At 49.1% G+C, this 18464-nt stretch overlaps 1 protein-coding gene across 6 annotated transcripts in view; it reads right to left on the bottom strand.

Annotated features, from left to right (window-relative positions):
- Nucleotides 1–18464, bottom strand: part of LOC108134287 (titin) — a 121773-nt gene that overhangs the window by 99351 nt on the left and 3958 nt on the right. For 3 of the 6 annotated variants that reach the window (XM_070279868.1, XM_043214229.2, XM_070279866.1), the window contains exons 3-13: nucleotides 13533–13655; nucleotides 12166–13473; nucleotides 11769–12110; nucleotides 10529–10705; nucleotides 9677–10438; nucleotides 8423–8617; nucleotides 6940–8365; nucleotides 6692–6852; nucleotides 3619–5419; nucleotides 2525–2731; nucleotides 2124–2296 (exon numbers count right to left, since the gene is read on the bottom strand). In XM_070279868.1, the coding sequence (XP_070135969.1) occupies nucleotides 2124–2296; nucleotides 2525–2731; nucleotides 3619–5419; nucleotides 6692–6852; nucleotides 6940–8365; nucleotides 8423–8617; nucleotides 9677–10438; nucleotides 10529–10705; nucleotides 11769–12110; nucleotides 12166–13473; nucleotides 13533–13655 (6675 nt within the window). Of the gene's footprint in view, nucleotides 1–266; nucleotides 1821–2123; nucleotides 2297–2524; nucleotides 2732–3618; nucleotides 5420–6691; nucleotides 6853–6939; nucleotides 8366–8422; nucleotides 8618–9676; nucleotides 10439–10528; nucleotides 10706–11768; nucleotides 12111–12165; nucleotides 13474–13532; nucleotides 13656–18464 lie in introns of all 6 variants that reach the window. The other 3 variants (XM_070279864.1, XM_017253368.3, XM_070279865.1) reach the window with 2 other exon arrangements.

Below are 18464 nucleotides of genomic sequence, written 5' to 3' on the forward strand. Positions count from 1 at the left end.
AGGGAAAGCAGAGTCTGAAGGACAACTTTGGAGGCTTTTATTAAGGCGGCAGTTCAGTAGACTTCTCCACTGATATGTTAGGAATATCACGGTGTAAGTGGTATCTTGGGTTTATTTTCAATAACAAAGTGTTAGCTTTACTGTTCAGTGTAAGAGGAAGCAACTTGTTGGCTTCCAGTGCTTGGCAACAACAACAAAACGAGTAAGGAACAACAACAACGAGACACAGATAGTGACAACAGACACGGAAAATATCAATTGCGAACCTTCGCCTCCTGGCTGCTAAAATTCGATTGTGGTTGCGGCTTCGGAGTGAAGTAAATGGCCGCCGGTGGCTCAGGGTGTAGTTTTGGCTCCGTTGTGGAGGACGACTTGGTCTCGTAGTAGCTCGTCTCCGACTTGCGGAAACTAGAGTGCTCCTCGGTGTCGGCTGTGTAGCCACTGGACTTGAAGGACGTCGCTGTGGTAGCCTTCTGGTGGTCCGCCTCCGACTCGCTGCCACTGTACTTGTAGCGATCGCTTTCGTAGTCACTCTCATAGACTCCCAGCCGAGCTGGAAGAACCGGCGGTGGTGGCCGGTAAGTGCTAGTGGGCGGTGTTAGAGTGGGCACCGAGTGGGGCAACACCTTACTGGGTCCCTGGATAAGATTCTGTTCCAGCTTCTGCTCCATGCTTTCCACCAGGGAGTGACGCCGTCCCTCCTCTGTCTTCGGAGCAAAGCAGATCTCCGGAGGAGTGCCTGGTTCCAGTTCCACATTCACGACGTGTGTTACGGGCGCTGAGGCTTGGGGTATGCCCTTTATTATTTGATTCACCAGGAAGGGCGCATTCAACTCCTTTGTGGGCGTCGGTGTCCCCAGCTTGGGGATCTTGTCTGGCTTCTGCTCAGCTGCGTCAGCAGGGGTGTAACCAGGGACTCCACTGGGCGTCCACAGTCTGGACATGGCCACACCCTCGGCAGAGGGCTTGGGCGACGGCGATCTTGGATTCTGTTGGGCAGGAGTTGCAAGGACAGCTGCAGGGCGCACTATGGGCTGTCCGTACTCCACCTTCACTTCCTTGGTCGTGGTGGTTTCGTGCTGCACCGTCTGCAGCCCGAGTGGAGGCGGGAACACCGGCACCCCGCCCTGTGGTGGAGTCTCCTTCGGCTGCACCTCGGCCAAGATTTTAATCTTTTCGTTTATGGAGGGGATCTTGGGCTCGGTCCTCTCTGTTTTTGGGGAGTAAAGGAACTCCGGGGCATCTCCGGGTATGAGGTTCAGACTCCTTAGCTCCTCCGCCAGGGACTGGGCCTTTGGCTGCCGCACCACCGTCTCCAGTGGCTTGAAGGCCAGTGGCTTGGGGCGCTGGGTGATGGTCTCCTCGTCGATCTTCTTGAAGTAGTCAAAGGACGATGAGGAGGACTTCTTCTCGCTCTGTTCGTATCTGGTGCTGGTGAGGGTTTCCATCTGCGGTGGTTGCCCGTATGGGCTGGCCACCACTGGCTGGCAAGGCTTGGGCGGAACGGGAGGCGGATCCTTGGCTCGTGTCAGATCGGGCTGGTCCGTGCTGATGACCGTGGCAGTGTTCGTTGTGGTGAATGGTGTCTCGACTGGAGTTGGTGCGCTGGTTGGGGTTTTGGGGCGAGCAGCCAGTTCCGGTAGATCCAGGTAGTTCGACGTGTGTTCTAGACGCATGGTTGCCTCGGTGGTGCAACGATGCTCAGTGATCACTTTGGACTCGGACAAGCCGTGCAGGTCATTGGCGCTGCTCGCTTCCACGGTGCTGGTCTGCTGGCTACTCTGGTACGACTGTTCGGGAGTCTGTGCTTGGATCTGGGCCTGTATCGTGTTTGGTATTAGGCGTGTAGTTTTGGTGAAGTGTGGTTTTTAAGTATTTTTTGGAAGAACCATTGGTTTTGGAGTAAGCGGAGCAAAGCAAAACGAAAGAACGAACGACGTTGACATCATGAGAGGAGAGAGTTCACAAAAGTTTTGGTTTATTTTACAATATCGATAAGAATTAAAAAGTAACAGAGTCGAAAAGAAAGTATAGAACAGAGTATAGAAAGATTTGAAGGTGATCTTGGTTGGAGAATAGTTTATAGAACTCGATAGTTAGATATTGAGCACATGCACACTTACTTCGGTTTTGAAATCGCTGGCTGCTGCCGGCTTTGTCTCATAAACTATCGTCTTGACGACCTCCTGCATCCTCTCCGGCGATGGCTCCAGAATGGCACAGTCGGCAATGCTCTTGGCCTCGCCTCCAGCGTTTGTGGCCCGCACCATGTACTTTCCGGAATCAGAGGTTTGTGCTGGAGCATTAAATTAGAAAATATAATTTAAAATGGTCGTAAAAACAGGTTTAAACTTTGGGGCTGTTGTTTATTTACAAAAGAAAAATCGGAAATTGGGTTAAGTAAACAACCGAGTTGTTGCAAAAAAAATGTTTTTCCCGTCAGCTGTCACATTTCTCAAGCATTCCGCTAGATTGTTTATTTTTGTAATAATTGAGAATAAAAGGATTTGGTCGTAACTAGTACCTTTTTCGATGATAAGCCTGTAGGAGTTGCCCTGAGCTAGCAGCCGATGCTCGGAGATGCCGGCGTCCTTGAGCGGCTTGTCGTCCTTCAGCCAGGTGACAGTGGGCTCGGGCAGTCCCGTGACCTCCACTTCCATGACCAGCTTCTCGCCCTTTTTGCTGACCTGGGCCTGCAGGCGGCGGCCAAAAACGGGTGGGAAGATCGTCTCTGAAAAATCAAACATGCACATATATATATGTAGACTCTGAAAACAAATATGTGTCATTGCAACAGATTTGAGATTTGTCGGGGCGTTGAAGATGGCCCCCGAATAATTTACTTGAACAGCCGTCCCAATAATCGGCCATAATGAATAATTCATTTAGACAGCGGCCGACAGTCGGCAGTAAAAATAATCCCAAAATACATGAAACCAGCCAGATCTAGAGCCACACAAGTAGCGACAAATCTGCAAACAGCGAACAGCTCGAGTAAATAAACGATCTCCGTCTTCACTACGATTTACATAATAATAATTGCAGACATTATCCCATAGCCTCATAGCCGCAGCCATAGCCACAGACTCAGACTCGGGCCCCCACCCACAGCTGCCATACGGAATATTTATAAATTTTTGTAAGAAAATCTTTTGCATTGGCCAAGATTCTCCTTCTCCCGGGGCTAGCCAACAAAAAAGCCAACAAATTTAAATACAAACAACAACAAAATAATATAACCTCGCCACTAAAAACCCATCAATATTCGGGGGCAGCCAGCCATTGACGTTTGAAGATCCACTGACGGTGGTCGTTCCTCCAACTCATCCCTCGACAATGACACTTTAATGCTCTGCGCTGATTGATGTGGCGCACGGACAGGAATCAGCGGACGCGGACGGGCTGGCTGGCCACATAAAACGCCAATATTTGATATAGGGTCTATTGAAGGGAACATGTGTATGTTGTTTGCTTTTTCTTTAGACTTGTGAACACTTTTCGACCGTTTTTTAGCTCATTAAGTTCTTGGAAATGGATTTCCTCAGAAGATGACTGATTGGAAGTCGAAATCCAATAGGACCTAGTTGGTGATGCAATGATTGCAATGTGGATACTCACTTTTAACGACCAAGTCGGCTGTGCTGGTGGACTGGCCCACAGTGTTGGAGGCGGTCACGGCATACCGTCCCGCGTCTGCCACGCCCACCTGTTTCAGTTCGATTGTCACTCGGTTGCACTTGTTGGAGATCTTTGTGTGGGCATCGTCGAATATCTGGCCTCCGTTCTTTTCGACCTTGATCTCGGGCGAGGGGAATCCGTCGTAGATAGCCTCCATGCTGACATCAGTGCCCTGGTCGACGATCTTGCCGGCGAGGGGAGTAGTGAAGCGGGGGGCGATCTCGCGGCGTAGGCGAGTGGGCGACTCCGGGATGGCTACGGCCGACTGGGCACCGTTCGGCACCCCACCGCCTGACTGCACCAGGGTAAAGGTTTTCTGCTGCACACTGGGGCTGCTCATCTCCTTGCTCTTGTGCAGCTCCTGGTAGTGGTGGCTCTCCACGATCTCGGGTCTCTGCTGGCCCAGCTGCTTTAGCGACTGATCGATGTGGGCGGAGGAGTGGTGCACCTCCGTCTGGGGGGCATTACCCTCGTACGAGTTCACCTGCGAGGTGGATGTGGTGGTGAAGGTTTGCTTCTTAATAGTCACCCTCGAGGACTCAGTGTTGTGCTCCTGGGTCATGGTCTGGACGTCGCTGGAAGCAGGGAGACCACTGCCAACGATGTTGAGGAACGCCACACATGTGGCCTTTCCGGCCTCGTTCTCGGCCACGCAGCTGATCTTGCCGACGGCGTCGTGGGTCAGCTTTTGAATGGTCAACACTTGGCGCTCCCCGCTGGTGGACACGAGGAAGTTGTGTCCGTGAACAGGTTGGTCGTTGAAGAACCAGTGAACCTTCGGAGTGGGCTTGCCCTTGACGATGCACTCGAACTTGACGACATCGTCGATCTGTCCCTGTTTGTCGCTGAAGAGCTCCTTGAACTCGGGGCACTGATGGCGATCCACAATCTCCACGGAGGACTGACTGCTCCTGCGAATCTCTGGGGCATTCACAGACTTCACTATCAAGTGCGAGAAGCACTTGGCGTCTCCAGCAGGATTGGATACCTTAACGGTGTAGACTCCCTTGTCATCAGCACTCACGTTGTTCAGAAGGAGCTTGAATATGCCGGATTCTGCATCGGATTGAACCGTGATGCGGTCGTCTAGCTGGAGCTCCTTGTTGGTCAAGAACCACTGTGCCGTGAGAGGCTGGTCACCACTGGCCTGCACTTCGAGGACGACCTGCTCACCCTCATCCGCCAACACATCGGAGAGCAGCCGCTCAAACTTGGGCTGTGAATCCTTCGGCAGTGATTGCCTCTCTGCCTGGGCCCTTGTGGCGGGCTCGGCCTGGTTCAAAGGAGTGACCTTTAACTCGCAGCTGCTGGAAGTTTCTCCGGCCGAGTTGATGGCAACCACCTTGTAGTTGCCCGCATCCTCCTGGTAAACCTCTTGAATGATCAGCGAGCAGCGGTCGCCCTGGAAGAGAAGCTGCACATCGGCGGACTCCTTGACGGGGCGTTCGTTGTGGTACCAGATGACCTCCGGCTCGGGCTGGCCCACAATCACGCAGTCCAGCCGCACCGGCTTGCCCTCGAAAATGGAGACGTCCTTCAGGGGCAGGTGGACTGCGGGCTTGATCGGCTCAATGTCGCTGGCCATCTCGGAATCAGAGGTTTCGTTGGGCAGACGACCCTTGACTATCACGTTGCAACTGGTGTAGGCCTCGCCAGCTAGGTTCTTGGCGCTCAGGACGTAGGATCCGGCGTCGTTCGGATAAGCCTGGGGGATTATCAGCGTTACGCGGCCGTATTCGTACTGAAATGGAAAAGAGAAAGATGACGGGAGGTCAGCACTCGGTTTGTTTGAGATCGGTATTCACCATGGGGCGGTGGTGAGTTGCCGAAAAGCTAATGCCTCCACTGTGTGCTAGTTTTGTGCTTTTCGCAATTAAAATTTTCCTTTTTTTTCCACTGATTTAAATCTTATTTACGAGTGCGTGTATGGGTGATTGCGGATGAGGCGCATCCGGCGGCCAGGAGGGCGTAATCTCTCAGCTTTTATTTCGTTTTGTTTTCCCAAAACAACAAATGATATTTGTTTTTGCCCCAAATCGCAGGAAGCACCTCAGTACAGGTGTTCAACGCTCGAATGGAGAACAATAGCAGCCTCTTTAATGAAATTGTTTAATCAATTTCAAACAGTACAAGTATCTTGTATCTTGTACGAGTGAGATCACTTTTGTCAAACAAAACATCGCCGATGAAAGGCAATTAAATGTGGGCTAAAATGATATCATTTCCCCGCTTTTCATTTCTTCTATCTGGCATATGAAAATGGGAAATCTGCAAATATGTATACACAATGTTGGCGCCCACAATAAACAAATTGCCTGGCCTGACTGTGGTGAATTGGATTCGCCATGCTTGTGGCACGGCTCGATGCAAAAATGTGTACAAGATATACTGACAAAGCTGCCAAAAGTTGCAGCTATTAGACATTATTCGACGAGGACTATATGCATCTCTATTAGGCTGAAAAGTGCGTTGGCGTTGGTTTGCCTTGAATTCCGCTTGACCAGCGGCCGTCATTAGCCTCCTCCGATCGGAGGGGAATGAAAATAAATAGGGGAGCGTGTGGAATTGGAAAAATTGGGAAAATGCGTTCACGCATCTTCCACTGACGTCAGACGTCCGATCATATTCTACAACACGATCGTTTCATTTTCTTTTGGAACTAAGTATAGTCCAAAACCACACATGCAACGCCCACCACAACATATAGAATTCTATGTGGTTTCCTTTCCAGCGATATATGTTTGGCTTGCCTATAGATCAGTGTGTATATGGAAACGGTCAATCGCCAGACAGTCGGGGGAATTGTACTCTATGGAATTGTTCTCTATTTGTTTATCCTTCCATGAGGATTGGTCTGGTCTGAGGCATTTGAGATAGATACCTTTGGGAGCATTCAGAATGCGTTTTTTTCTTCTAAGAAAACAGAATAATTTATATTCTTTAATGACAATACCTAGTTCTATATAAAAATATGATTTTTTGATAAAAAGTGAGTTAGTTTCCTTTGACTTACATTAGAATTGCGTGGCTGGAAGGGTTTTCCGTTGTGTAGCCAGTAGATTTCCGGTCTGGGAATTCCAGTAACGATAGCCTCCAACTTGACTTTCTGGCCAATTCGGGCCATGGCATTCGACAGAGGCACCTTGAAACTAGGTAACTCAGTGGGTTCCAAAGCTGCAAAGAATTAAAAGGAGGTACTTAGTCTCGAGCTGCTAAAAGTCGTATTCTTCGATATACTATATATATATTCGATGTACTTACGCTCCACAATCAGAGAAGCTGAGCAGTGCTCAATGCCGGCTGGGTTGGAGGCACTACAGGTGTAAACCGCATCGTCCTCCAGGAAGACCTCTTCGAATCGAAGCCTAGCCTCTCCATTGTTGTAGCTGATGACATAGTCTGGAGAATCATCGATGCACTTGTCGTTCTTGAACCACTGCACTGTGGGCAGGGGCACGCCGGCCACCACGCAGTTAAACTGGAAGGAGCTGCCCTCAGTGGCCTTACCGCTCTCCAAGAACCGTAGGATTCTCGGCGGCACCAGCTGCACCTCGGCGGCGTTCTCTCGCACCGACAGCGTAGCATTGGTATCACAGGTTCCGACCAGGTTGGAGGCGCGGCAGCTGAACCGGGCCGAGTCCGCTGCGAAAGTTTCCTCGATTACCAGCCGACAGATTCCCTTGTCAAAGGTAGTTTTGTAGTCGGAGTTGCTTTGGATGCTAATGCCGTCCTTGAACCACTCCACAGTGGGCTCCGGCGTACCTGTGACCTCGCACTCGAAGACAAAGCGATCGCCCTCGCGGGTCACGCCGTCCTTCAGGGGCCGTACGAAAAGAGGAGAGGCGTAGCGCAGCTCCGTGAAAACAGAGTTCACCTGGATGTCCTTGCGAATGTTTTCGGTCACGATGCGTTGCTGGTCCACCTGATCCCTCAGCGTCTGCAGTCTGGTGATCTCCTCGCGCTGAATTCGGGCCTCCTCCTCCCGTTTCAGTCGGGCCTCGCTTTCCCTGTGGATGCGCTCCTCCTCCTCCCGCCGGATGCGGGTCTCCTCCTCGCGCTTGCTCTGCAGTCGCACTTCTTCTTCGCGCTTGGCGATTTCCCGCAGGGTCTGAATGCGGTGCTCCTCCTCCCTGGCCGCCTGCTCCCGGGCCAGTTGCTCCCGACTAGCCTGCTCCCGGATGGCCTTGAGTCTGGCTTCCTCTTCCCGGACAGCCTGCTCCCGCAGAGCCAGTTCCCTAGCTGCCAATTCCCGCTGAGCCTGCTCAATAGCCGCCTGCTGTCGCTGACTCTCCAATCGGTTCTGTTCCTCGCGAGCCAGCCTCTCCCTGGCCTCAGCTTCCCTCAGAGCCTTCTCCCTCTCCGCCTGGTCTCGAGCGTCCCGCTCCCGTTGCTCCTTCTGGCGCTGCTCCTGTTTCAGGCGCTCCTGGACAATGTTGATGTCCATTTTGAGCTTGATGAATGACTGGAAGATGTTCATCACGTCATTGTAGAGGGACGAGACCTTGCTCATGTCGTGGGCGCACTGGGAGGCACTGTCCAGCTTGGAGCGCAGATCCGTCTCCCGGCTGGTCACATACTTTTCGATATCGTTGACCAAATTGCCGGCCTCCACCGCGTCGCGTAGAAAGGGAACCTTGTTGGAGACGCTGGTGTAGAAGTAGCTGATTTCACGATACTCGGCATCGATCTGGAATGGAAATCAGGAAAATGTAGGAAAGTCTTGATTGAGTTGGACTATAAGTACCTTCTCCACCACCTCGAAGAACTCGGTGGCCTGATTGAGGCTCCTTCGTTTCTGCTTCACCTGATCCTTGAAGCTCTGCCATTTTTCGTTGAGTTTTCGCAGTTCGTCCTTAACGTATCCTTCGCTCTCGGGGTTACTGATCAGAAGCTGCTGGCTGGTGGACTCCGTGAACTTCTCGATTCGCTTCTCGAGCAGCTGTGTGGGTGCGTGTCGGGGAAGAAGAGTGAGGGAATCTCTTTAGAGGCGGCGTGGAATATAAATATACATTGTGAGAATATTAACCCATTAAGCAGCAGCTAAAACGCAGTGTCTAGGCGAAATGCAGCCAAGGGGAAACACTTCACCACACAAGGAAAAACTTTAGGGGCTTTTAAGAATTTCAATTCAAGGAAAATACTTCATTTTCCAAATGAACGAAGTGATAAGGTTTAGCAGCCTAGAAAGCCATTCTGAAAACTTGAATTTTATTGATGTGAAATGACTGATTGGTTTCTCTCAGTGTATAATCTTTCGGTTCGCTCTTAGCTGGTCATAAAAATCGGAACGCCAGAAGCAATTTATAACAGCAAATGCTCAACAGCAAATAGACAGAAAAGTGCATTAAAAAGTGGTCTGAAAGTGTTTCTGAATCGCCCGCTGTATCTGTATCTGCATCTGTATCTGTTTCTGTTTCTGTATCCGTATTTCTGAGATGTATTTCATGTATTTGGCCCAGAGTTTTTAATTACAAACTAACGACAGCTGCCGCTGTCTGTCTAAAGCCCATCGTCCTCCGCTGACAGCGACAACATTTTGAAAGTTGCGATATTTTCGAAATGTCATATCGTCGGGAGCGGGATCGGGAGCGTCGTTTCTGTTTGGAAATTTGATGAATGTTGTGGGCCTGCCTGATCTGTCCACCCAACAGAAGGGTGGGCCATCAGGAATAGTGATGCAAAAATAAAGACAACATGCAGGGGATCTGGTCTAAATCTATATCTATATCAATATGTGAAAATCTCTGTATCCGCGGCAAGAGATACCTCAATGGTGTGGGCTGTTTGGCCCCAGCGTCGCTGATGGCGCGTGGATTTCAATTGCTTGGGCATTGAACACTAGAATTGGATTAGATCATTTAATAGATGAATCAAAAAAGTGATTTATGATCCACGAAAATGTTTCTCTCTCTAGGATATCTCTAGTATTTAATGGTATTCCGCTCCACCTTGATAGAACTATCCTACCTCAATGTTTTAATCAAGAAAGTTCACTCACCTCTATGGTCCGTTCAAAATACTCGAACGCCAGCGACGTTGTCTTGGCGGCCGCCAAACTATCCACACTCTGGCCATTGATCTCGTGCAGCTGCTGGCTGACGCTGTCCAGGCTCCGATCAATGTCCTCCAGATCGCCGCGGAACTGCTCGATCTTCTCCAGACGCTCCAGCGACGACATCCGGGCGCTGCTGTTCGACTCGAAGTGGATGCGGAGATTCTCGAGCAACTTCAGAATGCGATCGGTGTCGATTTCGCGGGCTCCCGGCGGCTCCAGCACCCGAACCCGATCGATGAGCAGTTCGGATTGTGTGATTAGCGATCTAAATTTATCCATGCAGAGATCGCGGAATTTCTCGTGCTCCGCAATACTGCGATCCACTCCGGCAGTTGTGGACGAGGGCTGCTGCTTGGAGGCAAAGTACTCGTCGATTTCGCGGCGAAGCTGCACTATGTTCTCCAGGAACTGGAGAATGTTATCCACCAGGGTCCTGTAGTCGTACTTGATCCCATCAAGCTTAGCCTTCAGCATGCGCAGGTTGTTGATGACCTGCTCGATCTTGGCCAGCGAGGGCTGGTCCTTGGTCTGGATGCTGAGCGTGGTCTGAATGCGTTGCTGGATCTCATCCTGAGCCCTTTCGATGTCCTGGCTAACGTTGGCGAGCTTCTCATGGGTTATGGTCAGCAGTTGCTTGGAGTCTACGCTGGGGGAGGTGAAGACAGGATACAACTGGGTGTCCACCTGGCTGCTCTTGGCCACAGTCTACAGGATATTTCAAGTAGAAATAGAATAAATAGGAATGAATAATTATTAAAACATGTGACTATTAAAACTCCCTTATATCATTCTCACCTCCTCGTTGTCGCTCATGACTTTCTCAAGTAGATATTCGACTTCTCGCTTCTCTGCTATGCTGGTCGTCCAATTCTCCAAACTGCTCGTCACGTCGACCTGCCGCTTACTGAAGCCATTCAGCGTCTCTTCCACCGCCTGTGCCGAGGATTTCGTCTCGAGATACGGATCCACAATCTGCGCAGCACGCCGTTAAAAATAGCATGGAAAATAGATGGTTTTTTGCTTTTATTTTTATTCTATTTGATTTTGGTCGTGTTTTTGAGTTTTGTTTTATTTGGTTTGGTTTTGGTTCTCTTTTGTATTTGCGTCTCCTCGTCAAGTGTCGCGGACAAAGTTTTCCCAGAAAAGAGAGGGGTTTTTCCGGAAAGAAGCGGCGCGTGGCACGCATCTAACTGTGGCCAGGGTCTGCCTTTTGCTGTCTTCTGGTGAGTTGCGAGTGCCTAGTGTCCAGACCAGATTGAGATTCAGATTCATTCTGGCCAGACCAGAACAGACGAGGGCAGGCCAGCCACACCAGAGATGCTACCGACCTATCTATAGCCCGGCAGCGCAAATTGCTTTCTTTATTTATGGACCCGACTCTCGAGTCAACGCAGCACAACACCATCACCAGACGCAGACTTGCCCCCTCGAAAAGTGCGCTCCTCGTTCAGCCCGCAAAATTTCTAATTTCAAAATTTCTTCGTGGCTGCTGGGTCGCTTCTTCCCGGTTTTATGTGCCCGTATGGGGCGAAGTGACGCGTTGTCGTTCAAATACATGTTTATAGCTAACCGAATCATATTGTTCATAATTTATGAGTCCAGCATCGTCTGTGGAGCTGGGGATACCCTGGATTTTTAGTAATTAAAGGGGGGGTTTTAGAAAAGAAAGATAATGGGAATTTATGCATTGAACAATGCCTATGTGATACTCCATTGTGATAATCCAGAATGGAATCAGAAGAGCCATAATCCCCATCGTACCCTAGTCAGTCCAAGTTTCTGCCAAGTCAGCTAGCTTCTGGTCCGGGAGCTGTGGTGGCTTCTGACGGACAGCGTGCAAACGCGCCAGCTGTCAGCGGTTAGTTTGGCGGTTGGCGGGCAAAAAGCAAAGTTTCGCGAGCACAGATGAAGTATAAACAAACTGCAGCATGCATAACGAAGAGCTCTGCCCTGACATTAGAGAATTCCACAAAACTTAGATTAAACAACTTATGAAACTAACAGCAAGTCCCTCCCCTGACACTCCGATACCCACTTTCAAGTTGATGAATCTCTGGCCACGGGACTTCAGTTCGCTGAAGGTAGCGGCGATGCCTGCCCAGGTGGCCTGGAGGAACTGCAGCTTGAGCTCGTCGGGGGTTTGCTGCAGCTGGCGTTGCAGGTTGTCCAGCTGGCTGGACAGTTCGTTGGCCAGCTCGAAGAAGTCGATTAGAAGGGAAACGTGGTCCACGCGCTTGAGGACGAGGTCTTTCAACTCAATCCAGTGCTTGTGCAAGGACTCGGCCTTGGAGTCCACATCGTAGCGTTGCTGGGGACTCAGCGACTCCAGGTGAGATTTGATGGACTCCAACAGCAGGTTGATCAGTTCGCCTTTGATCTGGAAGGATTGACAATGAAGGCGATACTGGATCATAGAAGAAAAACGTCCTTACCTCCAAATCCTGCATGAGCTCGTGGTGCTGCAGCAGAAACTGCTTGGCCTGCTGGAGGTTCCTACCCATATTCACATTCTGTTGCAGGTGGAGTTGTCCGGAAGCCCTCAGCCAGGCCAGGAGTTCATTGTGCTGGGCCAGAAACTCGCTCAGTGCCCGCTGCACCTTCTGCTGATCCTCGCTGCTGTGCGCGCAAATTCCCTCGATGTAGGCCTTGCGGTTCTCCAGTTCGTCGAGGACTCGCTTCACTCCCTGGGTCTCCGGCTGCGTGCGACCCACCTCGTCCAGAATGCCGTAGCCCAGCCGCAACGGCTCCTCCGTAAAGTTTCGGACGTCCCGCTCCACCTTGGAGTACATGGCATAGCTCTCTGGGGAGTTCGGGGGCAACTTCACGCTGGCCAACTCCAGCTCCAGCTTCTCGAGGACGCTCAGGGTGTGCTCGGCCTTGGCGAAGAACTCGCGAGATTGGTGCAGCCAGTGCTCCCGCTGGTCCACCAAGTCAAGGTGCTCAGTGCAGCCACTCAGAACGGCATAGGCCCTGGCACAGGCCTCGTCTTCGGTGAAGTGGCCGGCAGACTGGACCTTCTCCTTGGCCCTGGTGATCTTGAGGGCTCTATCCCGGAGGAGCAGGGCTTGCTGCTTCCACTCCCTATACTTTGTCAGCATCTCGTTAGCCGTGTGCTCGCACTCGCCAAGACTGTACATGGTGTTGAGTTCCATTCTTGCGTGTTGGAGGGCAGACTCCAAGTCGACTAGTTCCCTTCCAAGTATGCCCAATGCCAGGCACTGCTCCATCTGGGTCTTCCTCGTCTGCCAGGCCAGCTCCAAGTCATTTCGCCGGTCGTGTAGGGCCTCCAGCCACTGTTGGACTTGGTGAACCGCCCTGGTGGCGTCGCGTTTAATGTGTTCCGGTCTCGTGTCGAGGGTCTCCAGCTTTTCCAGCTCCTCCAGCTGGGCCAGAAGTTCGTTCCCGTCCTTTAGGGCAGCCATCACACCCGTGAGCATGTCGATTCGCAGCTGCTTGAATCTGCTGAGAAACTCCTGAACTCGTGGCACGTCCAGGGGCTGCAGAACCTCCTCGCAGGCTAGCTCCAGCTGGTCCATCTTTCTGAAGCACTGCGTCATCTTGTCGTGGAACTGTGTGCAGAGGAGCAGGATGTGCTGGCGGTCCTGAAGGAGGTTGAGGATGTCCTGCCAAATGATGTTTAGGGTGTCGGCCATGGCGTTGACCAGCTCGGAACTAATTCGCTTGCTTGCCAGCAACTTGTCGGCCTTCTGGACGAATTCATCCATGGGTCCGGGAAGGCTCTGCAATAGTATTGAGTTTTTGAGAGGTGTTATAGTTTGGAGCATATTTTGAGACTTACCTGTAGATTCCTGAGCGTTTCATCATGCTCCCTTTGCATACGCACTGCTTCATCCAGGTTGTCACCCAGGGCTGTGATTTTTGGCTCTAGTTCTACGACTTTGATGTAAATCTTCTCTGGGCTCTGAAAGTGTTTTATTTAATCAAATATTGTATCTTCTTTCATTTAGAAAGGAGCTTCAAATAGTTTACTTTCGGGATATATAATAAAAACATGTTCTTCAAAAAGGTTCCTTTGAAATTCCATAGTCTCTCTCTTATGGCCCAACCGAAATCCGTTTCAGTCACGTTTCCTAGACCCCCGGGTTGCCTGGGATTTCCATTCATGAAACTTGCAGTTGACATCGCAAAGGAGACCAGGGAAGCTGTGCCCGATGATGATCTCGTGCAGGGAAAACCTGCTCTGGCAGCAGCAGCTTCTAATTTTGGTAGTTCCACCAGAAGCAGACACCGAAGCCGAAGCTGAGGCTGCAAAAGTATCTGGCAGATACAGAAGCTAGCTAGCTGGAGAAGAAGTAGCACCACAACCTCGGTAGCAACGCTGTTTGATTGCAATGAAGGTCAGCAACGTCTTTTTATGGTAATGGCATCCGTTAGTTTTTCCTGGGATGAGCATGTGTCGATGAAGTTGGGGAAAAGTGCCACATGCCATGGCAAGACCATGGAGAACCATGGAGAACTAGGCTGACTGGGCTGACTTCTCCACGTTGGTTTTTTTTTATTTTGGAAGTTTTATGACCAGGGAAAGCTACGTGGGCGTTAATTTGTTCAACGAAAATGTTGATCTCTAGCTTCTCGTCTATTTTTTCCCCTTGAATAAATGGAATTAAGTAATCTCTATAATAGTTTATTGGCTTTCCAGTTTTTGTTTAGTCGCCCCAATCCACAAGGGATCTGTGACTGTCATTAATCAATTACAATATAAATTAATAACCGTGCTATTAAATAAAATTGCTCTCCGCACTGACAGAGATGTAAAGCGATAAAAACAAACCAGTTGAAGTCACTGACTCAATGCGACGTGAGTGAGTTTTCAATATGCAAACCAATAATTCAGAAACTCTGAATAAATTTGAAATGTAACAGGCGGCGAGGGGAAGGCCTGGACGTATAATCACGTCGTCTAACTGAAATATGAACCATAAATGGCATGACATCACTATAAACAGCCCGACCATAACTAAGCGTTCGTTTGTGAATAAAGCATAATGTAAACCATTCGCATATGGCCGGGCGCCCAGGTCGGCCTCCTCCCCTTTTGCATTTGAATACGTCACTCATTGCGAAATTGAATCATATTTCAAGTGGTGGGCACACGCACCGAGCCGTTTGCTGCATTTGGATATTTAGAAGCGTCTTCGCCAGGCACTTGTGCCAGTCGAAATCGCGGAAGTACTCGACGATCGTGGCTCTCGGTGGGTGGATTTAGTTCGCATTTGTATCCAACCCAGCACCGATGATATAATGCCCAAGACCCGCCGGCGGTTCAACAACAAAAAGGTAAACCGAAGACAGAGTACCCTCGTCAGGCCATTATTTTGAATGTTTTGAAAAATGTTGACAGAATTGGTTCTAATCCTATTAGAATATACTGTCTTGTTGAAGAGACATCATGGAGTACATAGAATTAGATCACGGAGAGGTATATATACAATTATTCTTTTAACGATTGACAGCCAAAAATTATCTTAATGCTTGTTAGGAACTGGTCTAAGGCAGCTAGGGGTATAGGTTTCATTCTCTACAGAAATTAATTGATAATTTTGGTTATTTTAATTATTTTAAAAACTAAAAAGGTTCTCTTTTAAAATAAGTGTTAAGTATAGTTAGGTACTACGTTTGGTATATTTCTATCAAAATTGGTATACCCTCTACCAGAGTAAGCTTTTGAGAAGAATTCTGGTGGAGGCAGGAGGGGCTCCAATCGTCCACTTTGAGGCGCTTAGCGTGAAACACGTTTTCGGGCTTTAAATTAATACTTTGTGGCAGCGGATAGAACACGATTTCGATATGAAATTACCTTGATGCTGTTCTTGATCCTTTTTTTTGTGTGGCTGTTATCGTTTTGTGTGAAATCATTGCCCATTTTTATAGAGCGCCGTCCAGGTCTGCTCTTTCATTACGTTTTTGATGGCCGATCGAGAATTTAATTGGGAATCTCAATCAAGATTTATTAAGCTAGCAACTAAACATCATTGAAGATGGGTTTTTGTTTTTAAAACAAGCCTTGACCCGGTTAGTCCATTAATATGCAATTTCGATTGAACATCAGACTCTTGCAATTTTGCGAGAATTTAATTACAACCACACTAATAAAGGTGGGCTAATTGAATACAAACTGAAATTGGCTCATTAAAGCGACATAAATCAAATGTTCCCGATCAAACATAGGCCCGAATGCCCTAACCGAGGGCCATAAAAAGTTTGTACAAGCAGACCAATAAAAAACCGCATTAGCATTTCGGTGCCGGCGTGTGTTTGTGTCAATTGATGGAGAGCAAACAGCATTAATGTGTAGTTCAAATACGCATATGTAAATTGTGTTTGCCCTGGCCCCCTTCACTCCACTCCACCTTTGGCCCATTGTTGCTGCCTCACGGTCTGACGCGTTCGTTCTGTTCCTCCATTAAACTAAACTTGATTTTGTCATAAAACAAAACCACACGGCAGAATATACTCTACACAACGCGCTAGTGTGCTATAGCGTTCTGCTATTTTGTTATTGGTAATTTAGCAGAGGTTGCTGCGATCGTTTGAAAGTGATGTCAGACTTTCGGGTTCTATAAATAATCCCGCAAAAACATAAAACAATTTCTGTTCAGGTCTCCGTTTTTGTGGGTCGCGCTTTCCCAGGCCGCAGACTGCCGGCAAATTATGAGCATTGGGGCAATCTTGTTGCAGCCATCGAATGCAATTTAAATTTCAATTTAATTCGCAGCCAACTAAAAGATAATTTCTATAATTGTTTCTACAAATTGTTGGCCACGACTCGCGGCATCCACCCATCTGCAATATCGCGTCCCAGGCAGCAACATCGCACCAAACAACGTTGCAACATCGCGCCCGCTCGCCACTAAAACCAGCAGGAGTCGCCGGCGAGTGCTACTTTCATTGAACGTTTATCGGCGACTATCAGTTGCCATGTAAACATGCAATATATTTCGCGTCTCTAACTCGAAAACCGCTGAGCCGTCGCATCAACTCTGGTAATTATGGCTGGATCCTCTACAGTAGAGCTCCGGAAAGTCAAAATTACAGGAATTATAAAGTTTTCCTTGAGAGTTATTAGGATGTTAGTTTAGAAGATGATAGATAAGAAATAGTTATGTATATATTCTTTGATATTTTCGCAATATTTATTCTTTGAATCATTGGAGTAGACCCCTTTTGGGATCTAGATAGCTTGCTCTACTATACTTTTTTCGGTTTTTGGCCAGCATATAAACAATATTTATTGGCCAACTACAGTAACCGGCTTTACAGTGCCATTGGCTAATTTATGCCCGACTGGTCTGCTCCACCGCCTCTGGAAGTCCCGATTTCCTCCCCAACCCGCCACGTTCTCACTTATCAATCAGTGCGTGCCAAACTGTTTTGTCAGTTTCGCTAAGTAGCAGCTGCATAAAATCCCCTGATAGAGCGACAGGCCATCGCAAGCCGGCTCTGGCTTTGGATCAGAGCCATCGGAGCACCAACTGCCAGCGATCCTCAGGCCCATGTAAATACCCAAAGCCAGGCACCAAGTCCAATCAGGGAACTGCTGCGTCTGCGCATAGAATACATTATTTTTAGAGGCGCTGGGCCCGCTCTTGGCGTGGATACTCTCAGTTAGGGATGGAATTTTTCAATTACTGATAAGATTTACGGCCCATTCGACGTGGCACGCCATCAGACCAGTGACGAAGTACCAAGGAGGCGACACTTGGAAATTATTGGTCTTCGCTCTATGGCTCTATTGGTATCTTCTTGGGGAAATATTAAATAAGGAGGATATCGTTGAGTGAAATAATTCCAACAAGTACTTTCATTATTTTAAGAAAAGTCTATATATTCGGAAGATACAGATATCTAGGAACGTTCCCCAAAATAAACATGAAAGTTTCCGAGACAAATCACTCTGTACAGTAATTGGGTGACTGGATAGCCCGCTTGTTCCAGTCACTCTCCCAATCCCAGTGACTTTTCAGGCCCCATCCAAGTGCCCATTCCAGTGCCATTCGTGTCCCGGGCCCCTTGAAGGATAGAGGATGGGGGGGAGGAATGTATGAGCTTTTCATGCGTAAATTTATGTGCCTGCCAAGCGTCGTAAACATTTCTTTCTTCCCAACAGCGGCGGCGGCTTTCTTTCGCCCCTCTCTATTGCTCCCACTGCAGCCATCTCTTTCCGTTTGACAGTGCGCAGCTGCAGCCGCCTCACCCACGCCACGGCCACGGCAGGCCCGAAGCCCGAAGCAATGGCACATAACTCAGTGCAGCAGTACAGTGCCGGGCATAAGTACATGCTCATATGTCTAAGCAATTTATGAGTGAAAAGCTGCGACTTTTACAAATGAAAATGCCATAAATTCAATTAGAGCTTTGCCGGCTTTCCTTTCCTTCCGTTGGCGCCTCGCTTGCAAATCAGAGCAGATCGTGCCTGTGCCTAAGCGAGCCTGATCCGAAGCAGGTCGCCGGTTGCGCCCCAATTGCTTCATTATGGCAGTGTACACACTGGCCGTGTTTATATCCCATCCCCACACCCACATCCATGCCTTCCATCCTTCCTCCAGCAGATGGATGGCCAAAAGCCAAATTAGTTTCGCGTATTAGATCCAATTAAAACGAGATCTCCGTCCAGCACATGGAAAATATATGTATTTATTTGGAGAGCCAGTCGGGCCAAACAAACATGTAAATCTTCCATAGCCTTTGAAGTTTGCATCCGTGGCCCTCT

The sequence above is a fragment of the Drosophila bipectinata genome, chromosome 3L, assembly GCF_030179905.1.
Source record: "Drosophila bipectinata strain 14024-0381.07 chromosome 3L, DbipHiC1v2, whole genome shotgun sequence".
NCBI lineage: Eukaryota > Metazoa > Arthropoda > Insecta > Diptera > Drosophilidae > Drosophila > Drosophila bipectinata.